The sequence below is a fragment of the Macaca nemestrina genome, chromosome 4 (genome assembly GCF_043159975.1).
Source record: "Macaca nemestrina isolate mMacNem1 chromosome 4, mMacNem.hap1, whole genome shotgun sequence".
Classification (NCBI taxonomy): Eukaryota; Metazoa; Chordata; class Mammalia; order Primates; family Cercopithecidae; genus Macaca; species Macaca nemestrina.
The window spans coordinates 71,719,562-71,747,419 of NC_092128.1; the positions used below are offsets into that span (position 1 = coordinate 71,719,562).

Here is a 27,858-nt window from a genome sequence, read left to right on the forward strand (position 1 = left end):
TAATATTTTATTATGATAACATTAGAGTGGTAGTTATAAGTTGTCATCATCTCTTAAGAATGCAAGAAAAGAGATGTAATTCTCTTGTATGATAAAGTGAAGTGAAATGGTTCAAAAACACAGTTTCAATTATAAGTGCATCAAAAGTTTTCAGTTTTTATTATTGATCCACTGGTTAGAATTTAATTGCACGTGTAAAAAGATTTAAAGCTGTTATTTTGTCCATAATTTCATATGCTCCTATCATAGTTAGTGCTCGAATTAGTTGATCTCTTAAAGCAGCAGCAGTTAGTGATAATTTGTTACTCTGTGTTTTCCATATAACAAGTGCTTGGTGGGCTCTCTCACTTAATGAAACAGTGCTGAAAAACATTATTAATAATATAATAGTTAAATATGTATTAATGTTTAATATATTAAAATTACTAATAATTATTTGAAATGTCAATTAAGAACATTGCTTTAAACTCCTGTAATATTGTATATCTAGGTTTTCAAACCAATTTTACCAAAGTGAAGATGAAATTAATTGGTGAAGAGAATCTCTATAAAAATTTAGCATGGGCCGGGCACCGTGGCTCACGCCTGTAATCCCAGCACTTTGGGAGGCCGAGACGGGCGGATCACGAGGTCAGGAGATCGAGACCATCCTGGCTAACACGGTGAAACCCCATCTCTACTAAAAATACAAAACAAAATTAGCCGGGCATGGTGACAGGCGCCTGTAGTCCCAGCTACATGGGAGGCTGAGGCAGAAGCATGGCGTGAACCTGGGGGGTGGAGCTTGCAGTGATCAGATATCGTGCCACTGCACTCCAGCCTGGGCGACAGAGCGAGATTCCGTCTCAAAAAAAAAAAAAAAAAAAATAGCATGGAGCTGGGGACATAGAAAGTGAATGTTAGCTCCAGCGCATCCCTTGTTCCCTTATAGAAAATCAACAATTCAATTTACATTCAGTTCTCAAGACCTCAAAATCATAATTGTGGGTTATTTCTAATAAACCAGTATATTACTGCTACTATACTCTATGCCTTTTTTTTTTTTTTTTTTTTTTTTTTGAGATGGAGTCTCACTGTCTCCCAGGCTGGAGTGCAGTGGCGCCTCCCGGGTTCATGCCATTCTTCTGCCTCAGCCTCCCAAGTAGCTGGGACTACAGGCGCTCACCACCCCTAGCTAATTTTTTGTATTTTTAGGAGAGACGGGTTTTCACCGTGTTAGCCAGGATGGTCTCGATCTCCTGACCTCATGACCCGCCCGCCTCAGCCTCCCAAAGTGCTGGCATTACAGGCGTGAGCCACCACGCCCGGTTACTATATGCTTTATAGCTTGATCTCACTTGATTCTCATGACAATTCTCTTACATGTGTATATCCATTTTACCAGTGAAGAAACCAAGTCATCAAGAAGTTAAGGGACTTGCCCAAGGTCACAAAACCAGTTGTGAGTAAAAGTCAAACAGTCTGTCCTCATAGCCCTTGTTCTTCATTATGTTATATAGCCTTCCAACATGGATCACAAACATGTAATACTAAAATCAGCTTTCTATAGCAAAGTAAAGATTGTGTTAATATGAATGTTTCAAAACAATTCAATATCAACATGATATACATCAGAATGAGAATAAATTTGTACTAAAAGCTGTCATTTATACATACCTCTTTGTAGGCATATCAGTTTCTGAGTTTGCCAGGTTTAGTTTTTGACATAAAAATTCAAAATTGGTTTCAGTGATGTTGTTGGCAACTATCTTGAATATCTTCTCTAAGATTTTCTCTATGTTTGAAGATAAAAGAAAACGTATATCTTTTGAAAAAGATAATCTATTTTGAGTTCATATCTAGTTTTCTTATTTCTGTGCTTCTGTGAAATGTATTTGTTAAGTAAAACTGAAAATGACAATGCTGGCCGGGCACAGTGGCTCACGCCTGTAATCCCAGCACTTTGGGAAGCCGAGGCAGGTGGATCACCTGAGGTCAAGAGTTCAAGACCAGCCTGGCCAACATGGCAAAACCCCATCTCTAATAAAAATATAAAAATTAGCCGGGCGTGGTGGTGTGTGCCTATAGTCCCAGCTACTCAGGAGGCTGAGGCAGGAGACTCACTTGAACCGGGAAGGCAGAGGTTGCAGTGAGCTGAGACCTCACCACTGTACTCCAGCCTGGGCAACAAAGCAAGACTCTGTCTCAAAAAAAAAAAAAAAAAAAAGGAAGACAATGGCGGCCAGGCTTGGTGGCTCATGCCTGTAATCCCAGCACTTTGGGAGGCCAAGGCGGGTGGATCACCTGAGGTCACGAGTTCAAGATCAGCCTGACCAACATGGAGAAACCCCGTCTCTACTAAAAACACAAAAAATTAGCCGGGTGTGGTGGCGCATGCCTGTAATCCCAGCTACTCAGGAGGCTCAGGCAGGAGAATAGCTTGAACCCAGGAGGCAGAGGTTGCCGTGAGCCAAGATTGCGCCACTGCACTCCAGCCTGGGCAACAAGAGCAAAACTCCGTCTCATGGAAAAAAAAAAAATGACAATGACAATGCGGATCTAAAATATAAACTGAAATTTGAAACATTTGTTCCATTTTTTTCTAAAATCCAAAAAATCCAACATTTAAAATGGCCATTGAAAAGATTATTTATAAGCAACTTTTTATCTTTTTTTTGAGACAGAGTTTCACTCTTGTTGCCCAGGCTGGAGTGCAATGGTGTGATCTCAGCTCACCACAACCTCTGCCTCCAGGGTTCAAGTCATTCTCCTGCCTCAGCCTCTCGAGTAGCTGGGATGCGCCACCACACCCGGCTAATTTTTTGTATTTTTAATAGAGATGGGGTTTCTCATGTTTGTCACGCTGGTCTCAAACTCCTGACCTCAGGTGATCTGCCCGCCTCAGCCTCCCAAAGTGCTGGGATTACAGGCATGAGTCACCGCACCCGGCCTATTTATAAGCAACTTTAAAGTGATTTCCAAGCCATTTATTTCTCCACGATTTGAAATGCATTTGACTCCTTCCTTCAATTCTGGCTTTTTAATGTGTGTGGGAATGTTTTGTTTTGTTTTGTTTTGTTTGGTAGAGAATATGGACAACAATTGTATGTGCTTCATCATGTACCAACTTGAGAAACTAAGTTCACATCTACTATAAATATGGTGTATATGTGCATATTTTATATTCAAGTCAATTATTTAATAAGTTGGCTGAACAATTAGTGATTTTAGTGTTTTTAATTAAAACTTCCAGCTAATTTGAACAAGACCCATTTTTTCTGGTCAAAGGTACTGTGAGTTTTTTCTTTTCTTTTTTTTAGACAGGGTCTCACTCTGTTACTCAGACTGGAGTGCAGTGGCATAATCACAGGTCACCACAACCTCGACCTCCCGGGCTCAAATGACTCTCCCACTTCACCCCCACAAGTAGCTGGGACCACGGGTTGTGCCACCATGCCTGGCTAATTTATTATTTTTAATTTTTATTTATTTACTTATTTTGAGACAAAGTCTGGCTCTGTCACCCAGGCTGGAGTACAGTGGCGGGATCTCGTCTCACTGCAACCTCTGCCTCCTGATTAGCTGGAACTACAGGCGCCTCCAGATTAGCAATTCTCCTGCCTCAGCCTCCTGAGTAGTTGGAACTACAGGCACGTACCACCATGTCCGACTAATTTTTGTATTTTTAGTAGAGATGGGATTTTGGCATGTTGGCCAGGCCAGTCTCAAACTCCTGGCCTCAAGTTCTCTGCTCACCTCAGTTTTCAAATTTTTTTGTAGCAACAGGGTCTCACTATACTTCATCTTAGCCAAAAGGCTGAGAAGCAATAGGGTCTCATTATATTGCCCAAGCTAGTCTCAAACTCCTGGGCTCAAGCAATCCTCCTGCCTTGGCCTCCCAAAGTCCTGGAACTACAGGTGTGAGCCACTACCCCCAGCCTGTGAGAATTTTTGGAACTCGAGATGTACCATCCACCATGATCAAATATGTTCTATTTTAAAAGTTTTATATATACTCTCTCAGGCTATATTTCATGCTATGATATATATAAAATTCCAATCTTCTATGTAAAAGTTTAAGAAAAAGGTTCGGCCGGGCGCGGTGGCTCAGGCCTGTAATCCCAGCACTTTGGGAGGCCGAGGTGGGCGGATCACGAGGTCAGAAGATCGAGACCATCCTGGCCAACATAGTGAAACCCCATCTCTATTAAAAATACAAAAAATTAGCCGGGCGTGGTGGCGGGCGCCTGTAGTCCCAGCTACCCCGGAGGCTAAGGCAGGAGAATGGCGTGAACCCGGGAGGCGGAGCTTGCAGTGAGCAGAGATGGGGTCACTGCACTCCAGCCTGGGCCACAGAGCAAGACTCCATCTCGAAAAGAAAAAAAAAGAAAAAAAAAAAAGAAAAATACTCCATTTGTTAATTGCAGAATAAATACATCTCCCAAGCTGATTTCTCTTTGCCCTCATTGGATGCCAAGCCTGCAATATGAAGGCTCCTTGGGCGTAGGGAAAGGAGATAAATGGCTGAGATTCTAAACCTTTCTCTAAAGTAATGTACCTAACAGAAATACTTTATGGATCCTAGAAAACTCCTAAAATCTTTATTTTATGGAAATATAATTACCATAAAAGATCCTTTCTTTTTTTTAGACGGAGTCTCGCACTGTCGCCCCGGCTGGAGTGCAGTGGTTCGATCTCGGCTCACTGCAACCTCTGCCTCCCGGGTTCAAGCGATTCTCCTGCTTCAGCCTCCCGAGTAACTGGGATTGCAGGTGCCCACCACCATGCCCAGCTAATTTTTTGCATTTCTAGTAGAGATGGGATTTCACCATGTTGGCCAGGCTGCTCTCGAACTACTGACCTCGTGATTCACCCATCTTGGCCTCCCAAAGTGCTGGGATTACAGGCATGAGCCACCGCACCTGGCCAAAAGTACTATAAAAAAAGTTTTTATAGTAACAAGTAGGATAATCAACTTGCACAGTAAGTTAAAGAAGGCAGCTACTGTGGCTTTTAATTTTATATTTTAGGTTCCTTTATCGATAAAGCCCAAGTCTTAGAAAAGCCTCTAAATGATAGCCGTGTATATGGATGTATATTGTGACTTTAAGGACTAAGCAATTTTTTGTGACTATCTCACTATGAAATTACATTAGTACAAGCTCCCGATTATGTAGACAAGATACATGATAGAATGATCTGAGGGGACAGTTTTGGATATTCCATTTCCCCAAATCTGGATCATAACTGATTGTTCTCTTGCTTTAAATTAGAGGACCAAAATCTGAATTCTTTCTAACTAGTGATGAAAAGTGGCAAATCAGAGTCCTATAGGGAAAAGCCTAACTGTTGGGAACCCAGCCCCAGGGAAAGAATTGGACAGTGAAGGTTCCCTCCGAGACACTTGAAACCAATCTTCATCTAGTCCCTTTTAAAGAAAATGGGCCTGTTCTCAGAAATAATCAGACACACAACAGAGAGCTCAAGGACAGATGGGATAAAGACTGTCAAAATATTTCAGACAATAGTCATAGTGGGCCAAAGACTGAGTGCCATCTGTGGAATGGCTCCGTGGACTTCCCTCAAGGCCAAATGTATTTTATTTATTTATTTATTTATTTATTTATTTATTTATGTATTTATTTATTTATTTATTTATTTATTTATTTATCTATCTATCTATCTATCTTAAAAATAGAGACAAGGTCACACTATGTGGCCCAGGCTGGTCTCGAACTTCTGAGCTCAAGTGATTCTCCTGCCTTGGCCTCCCAAAGTGTTCGGATTACAGGCGTGAGCCACCACACCCAACTCCAAATGTCTTTTAGAACAACTCCATTTGTTAGAACAGATTGAAACTGACAGATTTCTGTGTGGATTTTGAGTCTGGCCACAATCTCAATGAAACACCTATTGAAGGGCATTAAGGTCAATAGGGTAGGAAATGGCCCACCCCTCCTCCACTTGGATTTGCCTATTTTCAGTGCCTCAATTTGTATGGACCTGGATTAAATAATCTGAATTATCAAAACAAACTCCTAACCTTCAGAAAAGAAAGATGATCAATTTTTTCATATCTCTGCCAGATTGAAAGCCTCCAATTAAAGCAAACCGTCTTTTAATTCATATGAGATAGTGTCTTGTGGCTGGGTGTGGTGGCTTACACCTGTAATCCCAACACTGGGAGGCCAAGACAGGAGGATTGCTTGAGCTCAGGAGTTCAAGACTAGCCTGGGCAACATAGTGAGACCCGTCTCTACTAGAAGATTAAAAAATCAGCCAGGTGCAGTGATGCACACCTTCAGTCCCTGCTACTCAGGAGGCTGAGGTGGGAGGATCACTAGAGCCCAGGAGTCCGAGGCTGCAGGGAATCGTGATCATGCCACTATAGTCTAGCCTGGGTGTCAGAGTGAGACCCTGTCTCCAAAAAAATTAAATTAAAATAAAATAAAAGAGAAATGACTTCTTAGATAGTCAATCACTCACCACCTACCATCTCTTTCATCTGCCCTCTGTAGATAGCGTGCAATAGTGTACAACTGTTTTCCTTTACAGATTTCCATTGGAGGTCTCAGCAAAGGGTTGTCATCAAAATTTATCTCCTTCAGTGAAAAAAGATTGTAGATAGCACTAGGTAGAGCTGTCAGATTATTTCCTAGTAGAAAAAAATTAGAGTTGAATTACATCTTTCTATAAAAGATAACTATGGAGACAAATAACATCTATTATGTCTTGCTGACAAAGTACCAGAGGACCCTCACAATGCAGCAGGTCATAAATTATTTCGGATGTCCACATGCTAAGAGCAAAAAAGAGTGTTTATAGAAAGACAGCTGTGGTTGCTTTCTCTCCTAGGGGTGGCAAAATGAGACAGAGACTATGCTCTTTTAATACAGCAAAGAACTTTATAGAGTGGATGTGATGGTAATTTTTAAACTAAACTGTTTATTTAGCATAATTTTAGATTCATAGAAATGTTGCAGAGATTGTAGCAAGTTCTTCCGCATTCGTCATCTAGCTTTAGTTTCTCCTAATGTTATCTCACATTATCATATTACATTAGTTTAATCTAAGAAACCAGTATTGGTACATTACTACTAAATACACTTCAGACTTCTTTGGATTCATTAGTTTTTCCATCAGTGTCCTTTTTCTGTCTCAGGAAATCTCATTGCATACAGTTATATCTCATTAGTCGCCTCTGGTTTGTGAGAGTTTCTCAATCTTCCCTTGTTTTTCATGACCTTGATAGTTTTAAGAAGTACTGGTTATGAATTTTGTAGAATGTACCATAACTTGAATTTGTCTGATATGTTCTCATTATTAGACTGGGGTTATGGGTTTTTGAAAAGAATACCACAGAGGTGAAGTGCACTTATCACATTATATCAGAGATACCTCATATCCACATGACATCACTAATGATGTTAAATTTTATCTCTTGGATAACACAGTCTCTGCCAGCGTTCTCCAGGATAATGTTATAATTTTTTCCTTTCCATACTCTATTCTTTGGGAGTAAGTCACTAAATCTAGGCTACCCTCAAGGGGGAGTGGGAATTAAACTCTCCTTCCTAAATGTAATTTTTTCAGTACCATCGTAATCCAATATAAACCTAACATAAAATGTAAAACTGGGGTGGGCACAGTGGTTCATGCCTGTAATCCCAGCACTTCAGGAGGCCAAGGTGGGTGGATCATCTGAGGTCAGGAGTTCGAGATCAGCCTGGCCAACATGGCAAAACCCCATCTCTACTAAAGATACAAAAATTAGCCAAGCATGGTGGTGGGCACCTGTAATCCCAGCTACTGGTTGCAGGGAGCCGAGATAGTGCCATTGCACTCCAGCCTGGGAGACAAGAGCGGAACTCCATCTCAAAAAAAAAAAAAAAGACGTAAAACTGTCGCAAAAATGAATTTGTAATCATTTAGAGAGGCCTAAAATTTGCCTTTATATTATTTATATATTTTATAGTTATGTTATTTATAAACATAGATAAAGGAACCTGGTTCCTTTTAGTGAATAATCATATTTAGAAACCAAGATCTGGATACAGTGTTTCTGGGAGTGTATGTATGTAAAATATATTTATTATAAACCTAGAATTTTATATATGTATATATGCACACACATACATGTATAACATATATGTTATAAATCACAGCACATAGTCTTTAGGGTCTGGCTTCTTTCACTTAGCATTACAACAACATCAGTGTTGTTGTGTGTATCAATAGTTTTTTTTTTTCTTTTTAGTAATGAGAAGTATTCCATTATATAGATGTAAATAATTTATCCATTTAATACATAAAAGACATTTGAAGAGCTTCCAGTTTTGGCAATTACAAAGGAAGCTTCTCTATAAATTTGCACTCAGTTTTTTGTTGAATACATTTTAATTTCATGTAAAAGAGGAGTCAAAGTGAGATTGATGGTTTGTATGGTTAAGTATATGTATAACTATATAAGAAACTACCAAACTTTTCTAAAGGGTTGTACCATTTTGTATTTCTTTCATCAGTGTATCAGAGTTTCAGTTACTTGTATTTTGATAGCTTTTTGGTATTACCAGATTTTAATTTTAACTATCCCTTTTTTTTTTTTTTTTGGGTGGAGTCTCACTCTGTCGCCCAAGCTGGAATGCAGTGGGATGATCTCGGCTCACTGCAACCTCCACCTCCCTGGTTCAAGCAATTCTTCTGCCTCAGTCTCCTGAGTAGCTGGGACTATAAGCGCGTGCCACCACACGGGCTAATTTTTGTAGTTTTAATAGAGACGGGGTTTCACCATATTGGCCAGGCTGGTCTCAAACTCCTGACCCCGTGATTTGCCCACCTGGGCCTCCCAAAGTGCTGGGATTACAGGCGTGAGCCACCACGCCCAGCCTAATTTTAACTATTCTAATAGCAATATTTCATTGTATAGTTAATTTGCATTTCTCTAATATGACTAATAAGCATAATATTTTGGTATGCTTCTTTTCTTCCTTTCTTTCTTTCTTTTTTATTTTGAGACAGAGTCTAGCTCTGTCACCCAGTCTGGAGTGTAGTGGTGTGATTTCAGCTCATTGCAGCTTCCGCCTCCAGGGTTCACACTATTCTTGTGCCTCAGCCTCCCAAGTAGCAGGGACCATAGGCGCAAGCCCCATGCCCAGCTAATTTTTGTATTTTTAGTAGCGATGGAGTTTCACTATGTTGGCCAGGCTGGTCTTGAACTACTGACCTCAAGTGATCCACCTGCCTCAGCCTCCCAAAGTGCTGGGATTATAGGCATGAGCCACCACGCCCAGCCTCTTATGCTTATTTTTAATTCATATAGCTTCTTAGTAAATTATCTGTTCAAAATTTATACCAATTTTTATTAAGTGGTTTGACTTCTTAATTTTGTTTTTAGGTTTTTTTTTTTTTTTTTTTGTATTAAGCAAATATTTTCTTCCAATCCATGACTTTGCTTTTCATTCTTTTAAAAAAAGTCTGAGCTGGGCACAGTGGCTCATGCCTATAATCTCAGCACTTTGGGAGGCCGAGGCAGGTGGATAACTTGAGGTCAGGAATTCGAGACAAGTCTGGGCAACCTAGTGAAACTCCATCTCTACTAAAAGTATACAAAAATTAGCCAGGCATGGTAGCAGGTGCCTGTAATCCCAGCTACTCAGGAGGCTAAGGCAGGAAACCCCAGAGGCAGAAGCTGCAGTGAGCCTACATTGCATCACTGCACTCCAGGCTGCGTGACACAGCAAGACTCTTGTAAAAAAAAAAAAAAAAAATTAAAAAATTAAAAAATTTAAAGAAGCCTTTAGTCTTGCTCTTGTCACCCAAGCTGGAATGCAGTGGCACCATCTTGGCTCACTGTAACCTCCGCTTCCTGGGTTCAAGTGATTCTCCTGCTTCAGCCTCCCAAGTAGTTGGGATTACAGGCACCCGCCACCATGCCTGGCTAATTTTTTTGTACTTTTAGTAGACAGAGGGTTTCCCCATGTTGGCCAGGCTGGTGTTGAACTCCTGACGTCAGGAGATCCGCCCGCCTCAGCTTTCCAAAGTGCTGGGATTACAGGCATGAGCTATCGTGCCCAGCTGAGAAGTTTCCAATTTTGATGAAAACCAACTTACCAATTATTTTCATTTGTGGATTGCAGTTTCAGTGTTGTATATAAGAAATCCTTGCCAAGGTTTTGATTTTTTTTCACCTTGTTTTTTTGAGACAGGGTCTGGCTTTGTCACCCAGGCTGGAGTGCAGTGGCACGATCTTGGCTCACTGCAGCCTCAGCCTCATGGGTTCAAGTGATCCTCCCACCTCAGCCTCTCAAGTAGCTGGGACTACAGGAGTGCACCACCATACCCAGCTAATCTTTTCGTATTTTGTTTGTAGAGATGGGGTTTCCCCGTGTTGCCCAGGATGGTCCTAAACTCCTGAGTCTCAAGCAATCCTCACATCTCAGCCTCCCAAAGTTATGGGACTATAGGCATGAGCCATGACACCCAGCCTTTTAATGTTTTTTCACCTTTTTTTTTTTTTGCAAAATAATATTTTTCTATGTTCTTATCTAGAAGTTTTGTAGTTTCAGCTTTTACATTTAGGTCTGTGATTCATTGTGAGGTAATATTTTTACTTGGCGTGTAGGATCAAAATTATATTGCGGTTGTTTGTTTGTTTTTGCTTTATTTTGTTTTGTTTTGGCTTTTGGACATCCAGTTGATCCAGCAATATTTGTTGAAAACAATGTTCTTTCTCTGTTGGATTACAGTAGTTCCTCCTTATCCATGGGAGATACCTTCCAAGACCCCCCAGCTGATGCCTACAAACCTAATACAGTATCAAACATGATTGCTGTCAATCAGAACACATCTGTTCATGTCTTTCACCCACAAATTTAATGCCTTTTCCTTCTTAACTAAGCACTTATCATGCACTGTGGCTGTAATTTGTGTAGTTTGAGGTGCAACAGCAAAATTGGCACAAATTTCTTTTTCCATCTTCACAATTTCATTGATAGAATATTTGTCCTTAGCGTACATCTTAGCGACTTCATCATATGATTCTTTTCCTTCCAAGTTGAGAACTTTCACCTTTTCACTTAAGAGAAGCACTTTAAGGCTTCTCTTTGGTGTATCCGAATTGCCAGCATCACTACTCTTGTGCTTTAGGGCCATTAATAAGTAAAATAAGGGTTACATAAACACAAGCACTGTGATACTGTGACAGTGGATCTGATAACTGAGACTGCTACTAAGTGACTGACAGGCAGGGAGCACATCCACTGAATGGATTCACATCCCAGGTAGGACAGTGTGAGATTTCATCACGCTACTCAGAAAAGTGCACCATTTTAAACTTATGAATTGTTTATTTCTGGAATTTCCCAGTTAATATTTTCAGACCACTGTTGACCATGAGTAAAACTATGGAAACTGAAACTGTGGATAAGGGGGAACTACCATGGCAAAAAATCAGTTGACCACATAGTGGGTATATCAGTCAGGGTTCTCTAGAGGGACAGGACTAATTATAAAAGGGAGTTTATTAAGGAGTATTGACTCACACAACCACGAGGTGAAGTCTGCCATCTGCAAGCTGAGGCACAAAGAAGCAAGTCCAAGTCCTGAAACCTCAAAAGTAGGGAAGCCGGTAGTGCAGCCTTCAGTCTGTGGCCAAAGGCCCTAGAGCCCCTGGCAAACCAGGGGTGTAAGTCCAAGAGTGCAAAAGCTGAAGAACTTGGAGTCCAGTGTTTGAGGGCAGGAAGCATCCAGCATGGGAGAAAGATGGAGGCCAGAAGACATAGCCAGTCTAGTCCTTCCACGTTCTTCTGCCTGCTTCATTCTAGCAGAGCTGGCAGCTGATTGTGCCCACCCAGATTGAGGGTGGGTCTGCCTCGCCCAGTCCACTGACTCAGATGTTAATCTCCTTTGGGAACACCCTCACAGACACACCCAGGAACAATACTTTGCATCCTGCAATCCAATCAAGTTGACACTCAATGTTAACCATCATAGTGGATCTATTTCTAGACTCTCTATTCTGTCCCATTGATCCTTATGTCTGTTGTTTTGCCAATACTATCACTGTCTTCATGACTATAGTTTTACATAAGTCTTGAAATCAGGTTTGTGAATCATCCAACTTTGTTTTTCTTCTTCAAAATTGTTTCAGCTATTCTAGTTCCTTTGACTTTTTATATACATTTTATAATTACCTCATTGTTTTCTGAAACAAAAAACTTTGCTAGGATTTTTACTGGAATTGAGTTGAATTTAAAGATAAGTTTTGGGAAACTGACATATTAACAATATTGTCTTCCAATTTATGAACACTATTTATCTCTCTACTTATTTACGTCTTATTTAGTTTTATCTATGTTACAGTTTTCACCATATAGATCTTATATGTAATTTGTTAGATTTATTTATGGTTTTGGTACAATTTTAAATTATACTTTTAAAGAAATCAATTTCCAATCATTTATTGCTAGTCTGTAGAAATATGATTGATTTTTGTTTATTAACTCTGTATATGGCAATCTTGCCAAACTTACTTGTTCTGTAGATCCTTTGGGATTTTTGACCTAGACAATGTGTCTCTATTATCAGAAATAGTTTTTTCTTCTTCCTTCCCAATCTGTTTACTTTTTATTTCTTTTTCTTGTGTTTTTGTGCTAGTTGGGACTTCCAGTTATAACATCAAAAAGAAGTGGTGAGAAAGGAGAACTTTACTTTGATCTTGATCATAGTGGAAAAGAAATTGTTTACCATGGCGTGTGATATTAGCTATAGGAGTTTTGCAGATGCACTTTTTCAGGTTGAGGAAATTCTCTTCTATTTCTAGCTTAGTGAGATTTTTTTGTTGTTGTTGTTTGTTTTTGAAAATCTTGAAAGGAAATTTTATTTTTTCATATGATATTTGCTTTTTTTTTTTTTTTGAGATGAGGTCTTGTTCTGTTGCCCAAGCTGGAACGCAGTGGCACAATCATAACTCACTGCAGCCTCAAACTCCCAGGCTCAAGCAATCCTCCTGCCTAAGTCTTCCAAATAGCTGGGATTATAGGCATGAACCACCACATCTGCTTGCTTTGCTTTTTATACTTACAGTGAGAAGTTCATATGGCTTTTCATAAGCCTGTTCAGATGGTGAATTACATGGATTAGTTTTTGAATATTGACTCAACCTTGTATTCCCAGGGTAAATCGCTCTTGGTCACAATATGATACCATTTTTTATATTGATGGATTTGATTTGCTTTAATTCATTAAGGAATTTTGCATCAATGTTCAAGCAGGATATTATTCTGTAAGTTTCCAAGTAATGTATTTGTTTTATTATAGTATTAGGATAATGCTGGCCTCGTAGAATGAACTGAGACAGGTTTTAGCCTCAATTTTATGACAGAATTTTTAAAATTGTCATTATTTCCTCTTTCTCTCTTTCTCTCTCTCTCTCTCTCTCTCTCTCTCTCTCTCCCTCCTTCATTCTTTCAGACAGAGTCTCACTCTGTCACCCAGCCTAGAGTGCAGTGGCACAATCTCAGCTCACTGCAACCTCCACCTCCTGGGTCTAAGCGATTCTCCTGCCTCAGCCTCCTGAGTAGTTTTGATTTTGATTACAGGTGTGCCCCACCATACCCGACTAATTTTTTTTTTTTTAAGTAGAGACGGGGTTTCACCACATTGGCCAGGCTGGCATCAAACTCCTGACCTCAAGCGATCTGCCCGCCTCAGCCTCCCAAAGTGCTGGAATTACAGGCATGAGCCACCGTGCCCACCCTAACTTAGTGATTTCTTCTTGAAAATACTTGAAAGAATTCACCAGTGCACCTTTTTGAAATTTGCATTGTTTCTTCTATAAAATACTTGATAGAATTCACCAGTGAAGTTATCTGAGCTAGAAATTTTCTTTGTATGAGAGCTTCTAACCACAAATTCGATTACTCAAATAGATTTAGGACTATCTGTTAGCCCACAATGATATCTACCTCCTGTTACTCACCCCCTTGTATAGTCCCTTCCGACATTATACCAAGGTTGGTCTGTGTGATCAATAGAACAGAGCAGAAGTGGTGTTATGTCACTTCCAAGATTAGGCTTTTAAAGACACTGCTGACTGGGCATGGTGGCTCACGCCTGTAATCCCAGCACTTTGGGAGGCTGAGGCTGGTGGATCACCTGAGCCTAGAGAGGTCAAGGCTGCAGTGAGCCATGATCCTGCTACTGTGCTCCAGCTTGGGCAACAGAGTGAGACCTTGTCTCAAAATAAATATATATATATATTTATACTTCAGAATATTTGCTTCAATGAATGTCAAATAATGAACCCGCCTACCTGTTTTGATCTGACTCCTACTTCATAGGCCTGGCTCCCAAGTCTTGCCATAGACATAGGTTCCATGCTCCTTATCCAAACAACAGAGATAGTTTTTTCTTCTTCCTTCCCAACAGAGAAGGAAATGCAGAAAAAATGCTGACCTGAGGTTGTGTAGGTGTGTGTAGAGGAAGAGGTGAGGTTGGGTTCAGAAAGGGAAGAAATACTAAATGACTGGGTATAGGCAGAGAAGAGAGAAAAGAAATGAAAATATGTTCAGGCTCCTCTACTCTTTCAAGGCAGGAACTGGACCTTATACTTTGCTTTCATTTTCTGTACCTAGGACAGTCATTTCCTTCTAATGGTGACTTAATACATTATGTTGACTCTTTGCCATTCTGTATCTTGTCAACAAAATTTGCAACTCAGACATTAATACTCTACTTATTGATTATGCTTACTGATTATGCTTGACACTCACCACTCAGGTTTAGTTGCTGGAGATCATTTAAAGATAGCAAAGATGGTGGAATATAACTTATTTGATTATTGTATGCATGCAAACTAACCAAATTTCTCAATTCTCCTATATTTCTTGGAATCTCTCTGATTGCATTATTTGAGATATCAAGTTCTTTAAGTTGAGTCATATTAGATAGCTCTCCTGGAAGTCTTGTTAACTGTAACAAAGATTAAAAAATTATACTTTTATAAATACATCTTTGCATGACTAAAACTTTTTCTAAAATCAAATGAAAGAGTTTTGTCTGTTTTTGTTTTTGTCTTAAAAAGGACATATTTTATTATGTCACAAATTCTTTGTAACTGACTCTCCCTTCTGGCTAAAACCCACAAGATATTGTGTGACATCCAAGTACCTCCCCAATCTGACCAATGCTTCTAATTCAACCCTGTGGCTTGCTACCCACTTTGCTCACATTCCCATCACTCAGCGTTCATTGTCTCCTTATCCCTTTCCCCGCTCCCTAAATCTAACCGTGTTTTGACTTCTTTCCTGTCTTTTCCAACTACTCCATTCCACATTTGATCTCCTTATTCCTAGTCCTATCAACATTGCTTTTTTTTTGTTTTTTTTTTGAGATGGAGATCTCCATCTGTCACCAGGCTGGAGGGCAATGGCGTGATCTCAGCTCACTGCAACCTCCACCTCCCGGGTTCAAGCGATTCTCCTGCCTCAGTCTCTAGAGTACCTGGGATCACAGGTGCCCAGCACCACACCCGGCTAATTTTTGTATTTTTAGTAGAACGGAGTTTTGCCATGTTGGCCAGGCTGATTTTGAACTCCTGACCTCAGGTGATCCTCCCACCTCGGCCTCCCAAAGTGCTGGGATTAAGGGCGTGAGCCACCTCGCCAGGCCCCATTGCTTTTTATTCATCTTTTGTGTGCTTTTTTTAGATTTTTAAAATGACATGATACACGTTTTATACTTTTTGTATGTGTTCCCAAGCACGAAATGCATTTTGACCAAATGTTTTTTGTTTTTTGTTTTTTTTTTTTTTTTTTTTTTGAGACGGAGTCTCGCTCTGCCGCCCAGGCTGGAGTGCAGTGGCCGGATCTCAGCTCACTGCAAGCTCCGCCTCCCGGGTTCACGCCATTCTCCTGCCTCAGCCTCCCGAGTAGCTGGGACTACAGGCGCCCGCCACCGCGCCCGGCTAGTTTTTTGTATTTTTTAGTAGAGACGGGGTTTCACCGTGTTAGCCAGGATGGTCTCGATCTCCTGACCTCGTGATCCGCCCGTCTCGGCCTCCCAAAGTGCTGGGATTACAGGCTTGAGCCACCGCGCCCGGCGACCAAATGTTTAATAATAGTTTGGCAATGTGACCTTAAATAAAAGTTTGGCAATGTGACCTTAAATAAAAATTCCTACTACAAAAAGTGTTGCAAAATTGCAGGAATTAAAATATTCTGTTAAGATGAAGAATAACGCATATTTAGAGAAAATAGGGCCTTTATGAGTGGCTTTTGAAATAAAGGATGTTCTATGAACAAAACAATTTTGAATGTGTAGGCACCTCTGAAATAACTAAACAACAAGGTGCATTCTGGATGTTGTGCTATATGTTCTTCCAGGTATAAAGGAAGCATAAGAAATAGTTTCCAACTTCACAGAGATTAAAATTTATTTTAGGGAACAGAATATATCCATATGAAAAAATCAGAAAATGGAATGAAGCAATAGGTAATCCAATGCCAAAATAATACAATTAATAACTGATGAATAAAAGTTTAGAAAAGGTTCATTACTACAAATCAGATAACTAAAGTAAAGCTTCATGTAAAAAGTAGAACTTGAATAGCCTCTTAAGAATGAATAGGGGGCTGGGCTTGATGGCTCACACCTGTAATCCCAGCACTTTGGGAGGCCAAGGCGGGTGGATCACAGGAATTCGAGACCAGCCTGGCCAACATGGTGAAACTCCGTCTCTACTAAAAATAGAAAAATTAGCTGGACGTGGAGGTGAGTGCCTGTAATCCCAGCTACTCAGGAGCCTGAGGCAGGAGAATCACTTGAACCCAGGAGGCAGAGGTTGCAGTAAGCTGAGATCACACCACTGTCCTCCAGCCTGAGTGACAGAATATCATGCATAGTCATGGCTAGTGAGAAGCTGACCAGTAAAGAAAGGTGATGCAAAGCAGAGGGAGATTTGTTTGGATAAGGAGCATGGAACCAGGCTATGGCAAGACTGGAGAGACGGGCCTGTGAAGTAGGAGTCAGATCCAAACAGGTAGGTGGGTTCATTATTTGACATTCAATGAAGGAAATATTCTTTAATTACCTTCTCAACATTTACTAGAGGTGGTGTCTGAGAGTTGTATGATGATAGGGTTCATATAGAAGGAAGATTCCTGTTGGGCATCCTTCCTTTAGTAAAATAAAAGCCCTGTGATTAATCTGACTCTTCTTCAGTAAGTCACCATCTGCTATTACATAAGTTAATTATTTGGGCATTTCATTTCCACCCCAAGGGGGTTATCAATGATATTTTCAACTACATGGGATATTCTTTTTGACAGGAGTTCTTGTAAATAATTTTTTCCATTTGATGACCTTTGCAATGATGTTGCAAATATGTGGACTGTTGCCTTGGGCAGCCACTCACTTTGAGTAGGCAACAGATATGCAATTTGGATTCCTGACAAGCAAGTATAATACATGGAGAACAGTCCTCTGCAATGAAGTCTGACAGCTTTGATAAGGCTTGCTAAAAGGAAGAAACTCCTGGCATAAATCTATGCATGAAGTGAGTGATAACCAAGGACCAGGTTGTAGACAGTGACACTGGAAAATGAGGGAGACAATCCGACAGCTTTTTTAGAGAAAAAATGATACAATTTTGGTGTAAGATGAGGTATAACTGATGATGGAAAAGGAACAAGAATGATTTCATGAGTTTTAGCCTGGCAGGTTTAAAACAAAAACTGGCATCACAAACAGAAATGGAGAAGTTTTGAAAGGAGATGGAAGAAAAATGAGCTGACTTTGAAGTGATATTGAGTGTGTGACAACAAAAGAATAGAACATGTATAATTTCCAGGAAAAAAATGGGAACTATGGGACTACAGCACTGGTGTGAGATCAGCTTTAGTCATGTAGACTTTGGGATAATGTGCATGTAAGTGACAGCAGGTGTGGTGAGAAAGGAGTTAATAAAAAAGAGAGAGTTAGGGACATCATTGGAGATACCAACAGTTATCTTACAAGAGGAGAAAATGAGTGAGATGATTATGAATCAGTCAATGAATTAACTGATTATTATATTGCAGAACTAAAAATCGTCTGTTAGTACAAAATCAACTTTTTAAATGCAAGGTGTATCATTATTCATTCCATCTGCTTAAGCAAGTATTCCCTGGAGTAGCTTTTCTGGAAATGTATTATATGATAGCTGTTATGTTAAAAATGGTCAAACAAGTTTGGGAAATATGGGAATATTTTGGGAAAATTAGTGCAAGACTCTTCAAAGCTTTTAATAGATCAGTATTCATTGTTATTCTTTAAGAGAAGAACCCAGTGCTTCTTAAAGCTATTTGGGCCGGGCGCGGTGGCTCAAGCCTGTAGTCCCAGCACTTTGGGAGGCTGAGACGGGCGGATCACGAGGTCAGGAGATCGAAACCATCCTGGCTAACATGGTGAAACCCCGTCTCTACTAAAAAATACAAAAAAAATAGCCAGGCGAGGTGGCGGGCGCCTGTAGTCCCAGCTACTCCGGAGGCTGAGGCAGGAGAATGGCATAAACCCGGGAGGCGGAGCTTGCAGTGAGCTGAGATCCGGCCACTGCACTCCAGCCTGGGTGACAGAGCGAGACTCCGTCTCAAAAAAAAAAAAAAAAAAAAAAAAAAAAAAAAAAAAAAGCTATTTGATCACAGACGCTGCTCCCCTCCTCCCCTTTTTTTTTTTTTTTTTTGAGCAGACTCTCATGGAACTAGGGCTTTTAGGAGTAGACTTTGGGAAGTCCTGACTTAGATAACAGCTGTGTTCTTTTCATTTGTTTACTAAGATCTTCATATAAATCAGTAATGTTTTAGTTTTTAAAAAATTATTTCCATAAAACTTACTCCTAGAGTTTCAGTAAGATAAAATGCTAAACTCTAAAAATGTTAATTCTTATTGATCTAGTAATTCTTCAGGGAAAATTTCCTAAGGAAATAGTCTAAAATATGAAAAAGGCTATATTTATGGAAAAATCATCACAGGATTATTATGAAGAAAAGTTATAACATCCATAAATGCATAACAAGAGGATTAGATCTATAAATCATGTACTGGTTATAACAATTTATTGGGAAGATGATTATATCAAAGAGAAATGCTTATTGGTTAAAAAAAGAAGAATTTAAAACTGAGTGTGTAGTCTTCTATAATTTCTTATAAAACCATATGCATAACGGGAAAAAAGACTAAAAGTTGTGTCAGCGTATGCTAGTAGTTGTAATACATGACATGCTTGTGGAATGATTTTTGTTTTAATTTTATCACTTTCCAAACTTTCAGTAATGTGTTTATATGACATTTACAACTTTAAAACTCCTTTTACAATTACACCAAAACAAAAAGGAATCTATAGAATTGTCAGCTTTCATTGCTTCATATTTCATTTTAATGAAATATTTTCCTGTACAGCTTTTGTGTTGTGAAGTGTATTTATAAGCCATATTTGGTGGGGAGGGGGAAGCCTTTCATTTAAAAAATAAACAATTCCAGCTCAATTTAAAACACACATATGGTACACACAGATACACCACAGCTTAAATTCTGATCCTCTCCAGTCTCTCCTTCCCCACAAAGCCCACAGTCTCTTACCTTTCTCCCTTTTATCTGACTTATATTCAGCTGTTCCAGTGATTGAAGTTGGCACAGTTCAATAGGAAAATGTATAAATTGATTGCTTGAGAAGTTTAATTTCTGGATTCCTTTTAAATTACAGATGTCTGAAGAGATTTTCTGTAATTGGTTTTCTGAAAGATCAAGTACTCGCAAATTTTCTAAAGTACACAATTCTCTAGGGAAAGTTTCAAATTTATTACAGCATAAAATAAGTACATGGAGTGATATCATATTAGAAATAGATGCTGGAATTTTCTTTATTTGGTTTTTACCAAGATCCAGGTATTTAAGATTAATAAGAGAACAAAAGTGCTCAGAAAATATGAGGAGTTTGTTTTCACTCAATTCTAAATGAAGCAGTTGTTTACTGAAAGATATATCCGCAGGTATTTCTGAAATATAATTTCCATTAACACTCAAATAATAAAGAGAATCTAAAGCACACAGTCCCAACGGAAAATACATTATTTTGTTATAATTCAATTCAATTTTAATTATTTTTTGGCAGTTTTTTATTTCAATGGGAACGCCTGCGATTATGTTTCCTGAAAATTCTAGACTGCATATATTATTAAGATGTGAGATACTGTCAGTTATTTTTACCATATTATTTCTGTTTACATGAAGTTTTCTTAAATTGTTAAGCTTATGGATGTTCTTAGGAAGTTCTGTTAATTTATTATCACTAAGAGTAAGGCATTCCAACATTGCACAGCAACATATTTTCTCTGGTATATTTTTCAATAAATTTTTATCAAGTATAAGAATCCTAAGTTCCCTAAAATTCTCAATTTTGTGTGAAATAACTTCCAATTTATTGTCGGCCAGTTGGAGTTCTTTTATTTTGAGTAACTGAAAAATTTCTACAGCCAGAAAGGTAAGCTTATTATGATCCAGTAAAAGTGTTTCTAAATTTTTAAGCTCCCTAATTTCCTTTGGCAAACTGCTGATCAGGTTTCCAGTAAGGTCTAGTGAAATTAACTTTGGAAGGAAGCACAGAGCTTTAGGAAATATTGTTAATTGATTATATTCCAAATTGAGAACCCGCAAGTATTTTAAACTAGGCAGAGTATCTGGTATATGCCTTAACTTATTTTTACCCAAACTTAAAATTTCCAAGTTTCCAAGACATTCTAAGTCAGAAGGAAAATTTTCAATGTAATTGTTATAAAAAAAGAGTTGTCTGATATTCCCAAGCTGAGATATTTCTTTAGGTATATGTGATATGTGGTTGTGACTGACGTTTAATATCCTTAAATTATGAAGTAACTGAATTTCAGATGGAAGTGATGATAATCCATTTTCTTGCAGGGATAGAATTTCAAGTCCTAGCAGATCACCTGAGTCTGCCCCTTGAAAAGTTTTGATTTGATTCTTGTCTAAATATAGATGTTTTACATATTTGATTTTTAAAATGTCCTTAGGAAATTCCTGTAAACCCTTGGCCTCAAGGTTAACTGTAAAGTTATCTTTACAAGTTGTTTCTAAGCCAAGATGTTTCTGATTTTCTTCAGAGACTTGTGGACTAACTTCTCCTACTGTTTCATGAGATAGGAAGTTAACCAAAGCCTGATATTCTGCAATCCTCCCAGTTAGTGATGATAAACTCTGTGAAGTTTCTGTTCTAGTGCTTGTTTCAGAAAATTGAAGATTTTTCTTTTGTTCTTCATTTCTTTTAGACTTGCTTCCAGAGGAAGATGTTGACTCTAATGTAATCTGTCTAGGATGTGTTTCATAAATCTGGTTAGAAGATTTCCCTTCCAGGTAATCAGAAGCTTCGTTTATCAAATTTGATGTTTCTTTAATAAAGCCAGGCTCCTTCACTGACTGTGATCTAGATTCTTTCCTAAATTGACTAATAGTATCCTCTAGCTCCTCTGACATACCCTCCTTTTCAGACATCTTATTTGCTGATATGTTTTATGCCAATACAAAATTGTAACTTGATTTTAATTTTCATGTTTTTTCCTTTGAATCTACAAAACAAACGTTGAAATTAAAAGATGTAATAGAGATGTCAAAATTACAAATAAATCTTAATACAACTATTTTATTTTATAAGAAATAATTTAATACAAATACAAATAATACATTTATAACAAACTAATTTTATATATAATTCCTGGTTAAGGATGGTTTATTGATTGCATGTACTTATCACATGTTACTCTTGAAATCACTTTAAAATTACAGAAAGAAACAAAAAAGATCAAAGAAAATGAGAAAAAAGCCACAAGGGAATGAGAGGATTCAGTAAATTTCATGGAAAACATAAAAGGGGGCCGGGCGTGGTGGCTCACACCTGTAATCCCAGCACTTTGGGAGGCCGAAGTGGGCGGATCACTTCAGGTCAGGAGTTGGAGACCAGCCTGGCCTACATGGCGAAACCCTGTCTCTTCTAAAAATACAAAAATTAGCTGGGCGTGGTAGTGGGTGTCTGTAATCCCAGCTACTGGGGAGGTTGAGGCAGGAGAATTGCTGGAACCTGGGAGGCAGAGGTTGCAGCGAGCCGAGATTGCACCATTGCACTCCAGCCTGGACAACAAGAGCAAAACTCTATCTCAAAATAAATAAATAAATAACATAACATAACATAAAAGGGAGAGCCAGTGGCCTACCATGCCACAGGTAAAGAGTACCATTCTCATTGTGAACACTGGATGTTTACATATGGTACTAGTGTCTTGCTGTAACAAATTCAGTGCATTATGACAATTTTCTTAGGGGTAGAAGTGAAACGTCTTAAGAAAGGATACGCTTTCTGTAAGAGTAAACTAGACATTAAACAGTCCTTGCATGGATTGCAACCTACCTGAGACTTCTGAGTGACTCCCGTGGTACCAGCACCAGCTGGGTAGCACCACTCCTCAGAAGTCTGGGTCCCAGCTCTGTAAGTCCCTCCTCCAAGCTTGCAGTTTCTAAAGACCCAGTATATTCCCTTTGTCCCTTCAGCCTTAGGGATGGTAACTACTTCCTATGTTTACTATCTCTGTGTTGCTGCAGTTCCATCTTCACCTTTTTAGTTCTCCAGTACTTGTCTAAGCAATTTCTTACATTAAATCCTGTCAAACTGGCATGGTTTGGGTATTCAGTATTTCTACTCTCCCAGAGAGTAGAAAAAGAGGGAACATTTTCCAACTTGTTTGATGAGGCTAGCACTAACCTCAATATCAACATCTAACAAGGACAATATGAAAAAGAAAATTACAGGCCAAATTTACTCAAGAACAAAAATGTAAAAATTCTAAACATTAGGAAATTATTCTAAATATTATAAAGCCATCAATGTATAAAAAGCATACTACTTCATGAGTCAGTTGCATTTGTCCTAGGAATGCACGTTTGGATTTAACAATAGAAAACTAATGTAGTTTGCCACATTAAGAGATTAAAGAAGAAAAACTCATGTAAACATTGCAATAGATGTAGAAGTACTTGATAAGTTGTAACATTTTTCATAATTTACAGAGTAGGAATAGATGGGAATTTATTTAATCTGCTAAAGGGTATCCATAAAAATCTGCAGTAAACATCATATCTAGTGGTGAAACACTGAAAACTTTTGAGACTGGAAGCTAGAAAAGGTTATGCTCATCATTACTTCTATTTAACATTGTACTGAGATAGTAATTAGCCAGTGGCATAAGGCAAAAAGAAAAGGTATACGGATTAAAAAGGAAGAAATAAAATGGTCATTAGTCACAGATAATATAATTATATATGTAGAAAATCCAAGCTCATCTACAAGTAAACTATTAGAATAAATAAGAATATTAGGTAATATTGCTAAATACAAAGTCAACATACACAAGTCAATTTTCTTTTTTTATTTTTATTTTTTGTGGGGACAGACAGTCTCACTCTGTCACCAGGCTACAGTGCACTGGTGCTATCTTGGCTCACTGCAACCTCTGACTCCCTGGTTCAAGTGATTCTCCTGCCTCAGCCGCCCGAGTAGCTGGGACTACAGGTGCGTGCCACCACGCCCAGCTAATTTTTGCATTTTTAGTAGAGATGAGGTTTCACCATGTTGGCCAGGATGGTCTCGATCTCCTGACCTCGTGATCCACCCACCTCAGCCTCCCAAAGTGCTGGGATTACAGGCGTGAGCCTGTAAACTTTTTAGTTTTGGTAATTGCACTATGATTATGAAAAATGTTGATATTAGGGGAAGATAGATGAAGGGTAGAAAGGAACTTTCTTTACTATTATTGCAATTTTTCTGTAAGTCTAAAATTATTCAAAATAGAAAAATTTTTAAAGTGATCTGAGCTAAAATGTTCTAAAGTGTTTTTCATCTGGGGTAGTTAAGAAGTTATTCTGCTTGGCTGGGTGCGGTGGCTCACTCCTGTAATCCCAGCACTTTGGGAGGCCGAGGCGGGTGGATCACGCGGTCAGAAGATCCAGACCATCCTGGCTAACAGGGTGAAACCACGTCTCTACTAAAAATACAAAAAATTAACCGGGAGTGGTGGCAGGTGCCTGTAGTCCCAGCTACTCGGGAGGCTGAGGCAGGAGAATCGCTTCAACCCGGGCGTCGGAGGTTGCGGTGAGCCGAGATCACGCCATTGCACTCTAGCCTGGGCAGTAAGAGCAAAACTCTGTCTCAAAACAAAACAAAACAAAAAAACTATATGAAAAAGTCTTTCTCTCATTGTTTTCACAAGCACTAAGGGTCTCATTTTAAAACATGGCTGGGCGCGGTGAATCACGCCTGTAATCCCAGCACTTTGGGAAGACGAGGCGGGCAGATCACTTGAGGTCAGGAGTTCGAGACCAGCCTGGCCAACAGGGTGAAACCCCGTCTCTACTAAAAATACAAGAATTAGCCGGTCGTGGTGGCGCGCGCCTGTAATCCCAGCGACTCGGGAGGCTGAGGCAGGAGAATCACTTGAACCCAAGAAGCAGAGATTGCCGTGAGCTGAGATTGCACCACTGCATTCCAGCCTGGGCAACAAGCGCAAAACTCCGTTGCAAAAATACATATATACCTACATACATACATACAAATATTGCCAATTTGGTAGGCAAAAATATATGCAAATTCTGTTTTAACAAATATTAATAAAGTTGAACAATGACCCAATGTAATTTGTTACCTATCTGAAAGACAAGTACATTCAGGGAGTTACAGCACTTTTTCATGTCGTGCAGCATCAATAAATTGTTTTCTAAATGTAGAAAAAGAGACAGTACAGGCTAACGCAACGTGGGACAGCATGCAAAGCCATGAGAAGTGGGAAAATGGCAGAGACTCTGGGCGTGGCTTACAGGGCCACTGAAGTAAGACAAACCCTTCGCTTCACCTGTGGCCTCCCGCGGCGGCTGCGGCTCCTTTGCGGGACCGGTAGAGGGCGCGCGCGGTTGAGTCCAGCAATTGCGAGGACTTCCGCGGCCCGGCACTGATGCCTCTCCGGACCGTGGCTCCTCTTTCCCAGGCCGAAAGCCCTCCGCTCCGCTGCTCCCCGGCTCGGCCGCACCCACTGCGCGTTTGTGAGCTGGCCATCGGTCACATTGGGATACTCGAGGAGGCGGCGCGGGGCCTCCATTCAATTCCCTAAGAGGGACCCGCGCTGGCCGCGGCAGGCGGGTGGAGAACGCGCGTGTGAGTCTTTGGCTTTCGTACCGGAATCTCCCTGGGAGATTTTACAAGCCCCTCCAATGTTCTGATTGAATTGGTCTGGGGGTCGGTCCGGGCATCTAACGAGCAGCCGGGATGGAGAATTACGTCTGGATTCTGGTCCTCAGAACTTCACTCACGTTAATCAACCCGCGTCCATTTTCGTGGGATTGTCTTGCTCCGAGGCCCTTCCACTGAGCTTTATTTTCCTGCCTGATTTAGGGGTCTGCTAACAGGATAAACAGCGGACCATACAGGCACGGTGAAAATGGCATTTGGTGACGTGGAGGACCCAGTTTGCCACCATTGAGGCAGCTCTCCTCAGGTTCTTTTGTCTTGGTTATCCCCGAGCTATCTTCAGGAACCGACAGGCTACCCCACCCCACGCCCAGAATGAAGGCCAGTAACTGGAGGCCAGGAATAATCAAGCACGCTCTCATTGCAAGGAGGTGACGATTGTGCCCGTTTAAAAGGGATGCCTGAGACCATGAGGATTTGGAGTTTTGGAGGCGGATCTGCCTTTGGGGAGTGAGCGTAGGGCCCTAAGAGGTGGTTGTGCTTTGAGACAGTTCCCGGGGCGATGTGTCCCATCATCCAAACATTGCAGCAGAAGTCAAAGTTACAGACTCTAGTTTACTTCCAGCTTTAACATTACCAAAATATGGTATTTGTCAAAAAACATGTAGTATCTGTATAATTTGAGAATGTAATTGAAGAACCCGATATAGAGCTTTTAGAAAGGGGAAACAGAAAACTTAAAAAGAATCTTGCTTGGTTTATTAATACCAACATCTAAAATATAACAAAATTGAATAAACCAATGAGTTTTATACTATGATTGAAATAAAATGCCACTATGTTCTTAAGAGTGCTAGTTTAACAGGAAATCTCCAAAGCATTATTATCCAGACTCATCTCAAAGGTTCACTTTTCATTTGCATGAGCCCTTGCTATTTGGAGGGTAGGAGGGTGCACCTCGTTCTGGTGGCTGCCACCTTGATGAGGAGACACTCCTTGTTAACAGGATGGTTAGCCCACGGCTTTTCTCAGCCCCATTTTCCACACCCAGTAAATTGTTTTAGTTTGTGGACCTCAGCTGCAGTTGCAATCATCATCAAATTCCAATTTTGAATTTAAAGGTGAATAATGAATGCAATGAACTTTCTAGAATTTATGAAGGGCAGTGATGTTCCTTTTATCTAATACTTCTACATGTGTAGCCTTTCAGCATGCTATTTTGTGGACTGAATTTACAAATTGTCATTTGTTTAATGAACTGTAAATATAACATGATGACTAATTGAGAACACATACAATTTGCTGGTATTCCAGAAGTCTATGGATTTTGTTGTTTTGTTTATATAAAAGGCATTAAAAGCAGCTGCTTAGTATACTTACCTTCTTTACTCCGCATAGGGTAGAGGTGAAAAAACCTTCTTAAGCTTAATTTGGCAATTTATGTAACCTTTTGTTTTTGGAATACAGACAGTTTTCTTCCCCTTTACATTCCTGTTCTTTAGAGAGCTTAAATCCTAAGTTTCCGACTTGTGATTTAAACTCCACATGAGATAACAGGTTGGAATTTTATCTTTAATAATTTTATTTACAACTCAAAAGTTTTAAGTTTCAAAACATTTAGTCATAGTAACTCCTATAATAGTGTTTATTTAATCCATCTTGGAGATTTTCTATTTCTGTATCATTGATATATTTAACTATCCATTTGACTGTTAATGACTAAAAAAGGGGGAAACATTAACTTTACTGCAATCAGGAAAACTCTTTCAAACTGTTATACAAAAGAAAATATATGGTGTATGAACACCCATGTATTTTTAAATAGTAAATAACAGGTAAACCAAAGCTCAGATAAAATACAACTTTTAAATATATATATATAATTAATTGTTAGTGAACTGGCTAAAATAAAGATACAGGTTGGCTTTTCTTCCTCCTAATGGTTATTTGTACAAAACTAAATTTAGTATTAATTTAAAGCAAAAAACTCAGAAAGGGAAAATGGCACACATTTGATTTAGGTGAAAATTATTCGCTCATTTTTCTATCTGCAGGTGATATATCATTTTTGGTTCTTTCCTTTCCACTGTCCAACTGGTATATAATCAGTAAATACAAACAAAAATACCAACATCTGTAAAATATAACTAGGAAGGCATCCTACAAAAGCATAACATAGCATATTCCAAAAGTCAACAAATGATTTGCTGGTTACTGGACTGAAATTATACTTACCTTATTTGCTCATAAAATTGAGTTCATGGCATAATTACATAATTCTGTGGCAAAGCATTTGGTATGCTCTAGGGGAGACATGTTTTAAAAACAATTGCCTTGGATTTTTTAAATTTTAAAAATAATTTCAAATTTTATTTTTAATTCAGGGACATGTGCACATTTGTTACATGGGCATATTGCATGATGCTGCAGTTTGGGGTATGATTGATCCCATCATCCAGGTACTGAGCATAGTGCCCAATAGTTTTTCAACCCTTACCCCCATCCTTCCCTCCCACCTCCAGTAGTCCCCAGCGTCTATTGTTGCCATCTTTATGTACATAAGTACCCAGTGTTTAGCTCCCACTTGTGAGGGCATGCGGTAT

The 27,858-nt window shown here is 39.4% G+C and overlaps 1 protein-coding gene across 8 annotated transcripts; it reads right to left on the bottom strand.

The window, feature by feature from the left end:
- On the bottom strand, nucleotides 1–27,858 carry LOC105475491 (leucine rich repeats and death domain containing 1). 8 transcript variants are annotated; one of them, XM_071094824.1, is made up of 7 exons: nucleotides 24,924–25,061; nucleotides 21,504–21,593; nucleotides 19,594–19,748; nucleotides 14,751–14,949; nucleotides 6,473–6,634; nucleotides 1,657–1,774; nucleotides 2–362 (listed from the first exon to the last, which is right to left on the bottom strand). In XM_071094824.1, exons 2-7 carry the CDS (start codon nucleotides 21,517–21,519, stop codon nucleotides 176–178), a joined length of 837 nt encoding a protein of 278 aa, XP_070950925.1. In that variant the 5' UTR covers nucleotides 21,520–21,593; nucleotides 24,924–25,061; the 3' UTR covers nucleotides 2–175. The 8 variants fall into 8 exon arrangements, with proteins under 8 accessions (XP_070950922.1, XP_070950925.1, XP_070950926.1 ...); XM_071094825.1 differs by having other exon boundaries at nucleotides 3–362; nucleotides 19,594–19,721; XM_071094821.1 differs by having other exon boundaries at nucleotides 1–362; nucleotides 19,594–21,593.

What these genes read in the sequence shown, in the direction of transcription:
- LOC105475491 (XM_071094821.1), bottom strand. Translation starts at nt 21,519, where the DNA reads ATGTCTGAAAAGGAGGGTATGTCAGAGGAGCTAGAGGATACTATTAGT. An exon ending in GTCAGATAAAAGGGAGAAAG is followed by an intron (nt 14,950 to 19,593) that starts GTAAGAGACTGT and finishes TCTTTGTTACAG; the next exon opens with TTAACAAGACTTCCAGGAGA. An exon ending in ACTGATATGCCTACAAAGAG is followed by an intron (nt 363 to 1,656) that starts GTATGTATAAAT and finishes AATGTTTTTCAG; the next exon opens with CACTGTTTCATTAAGTGAGA.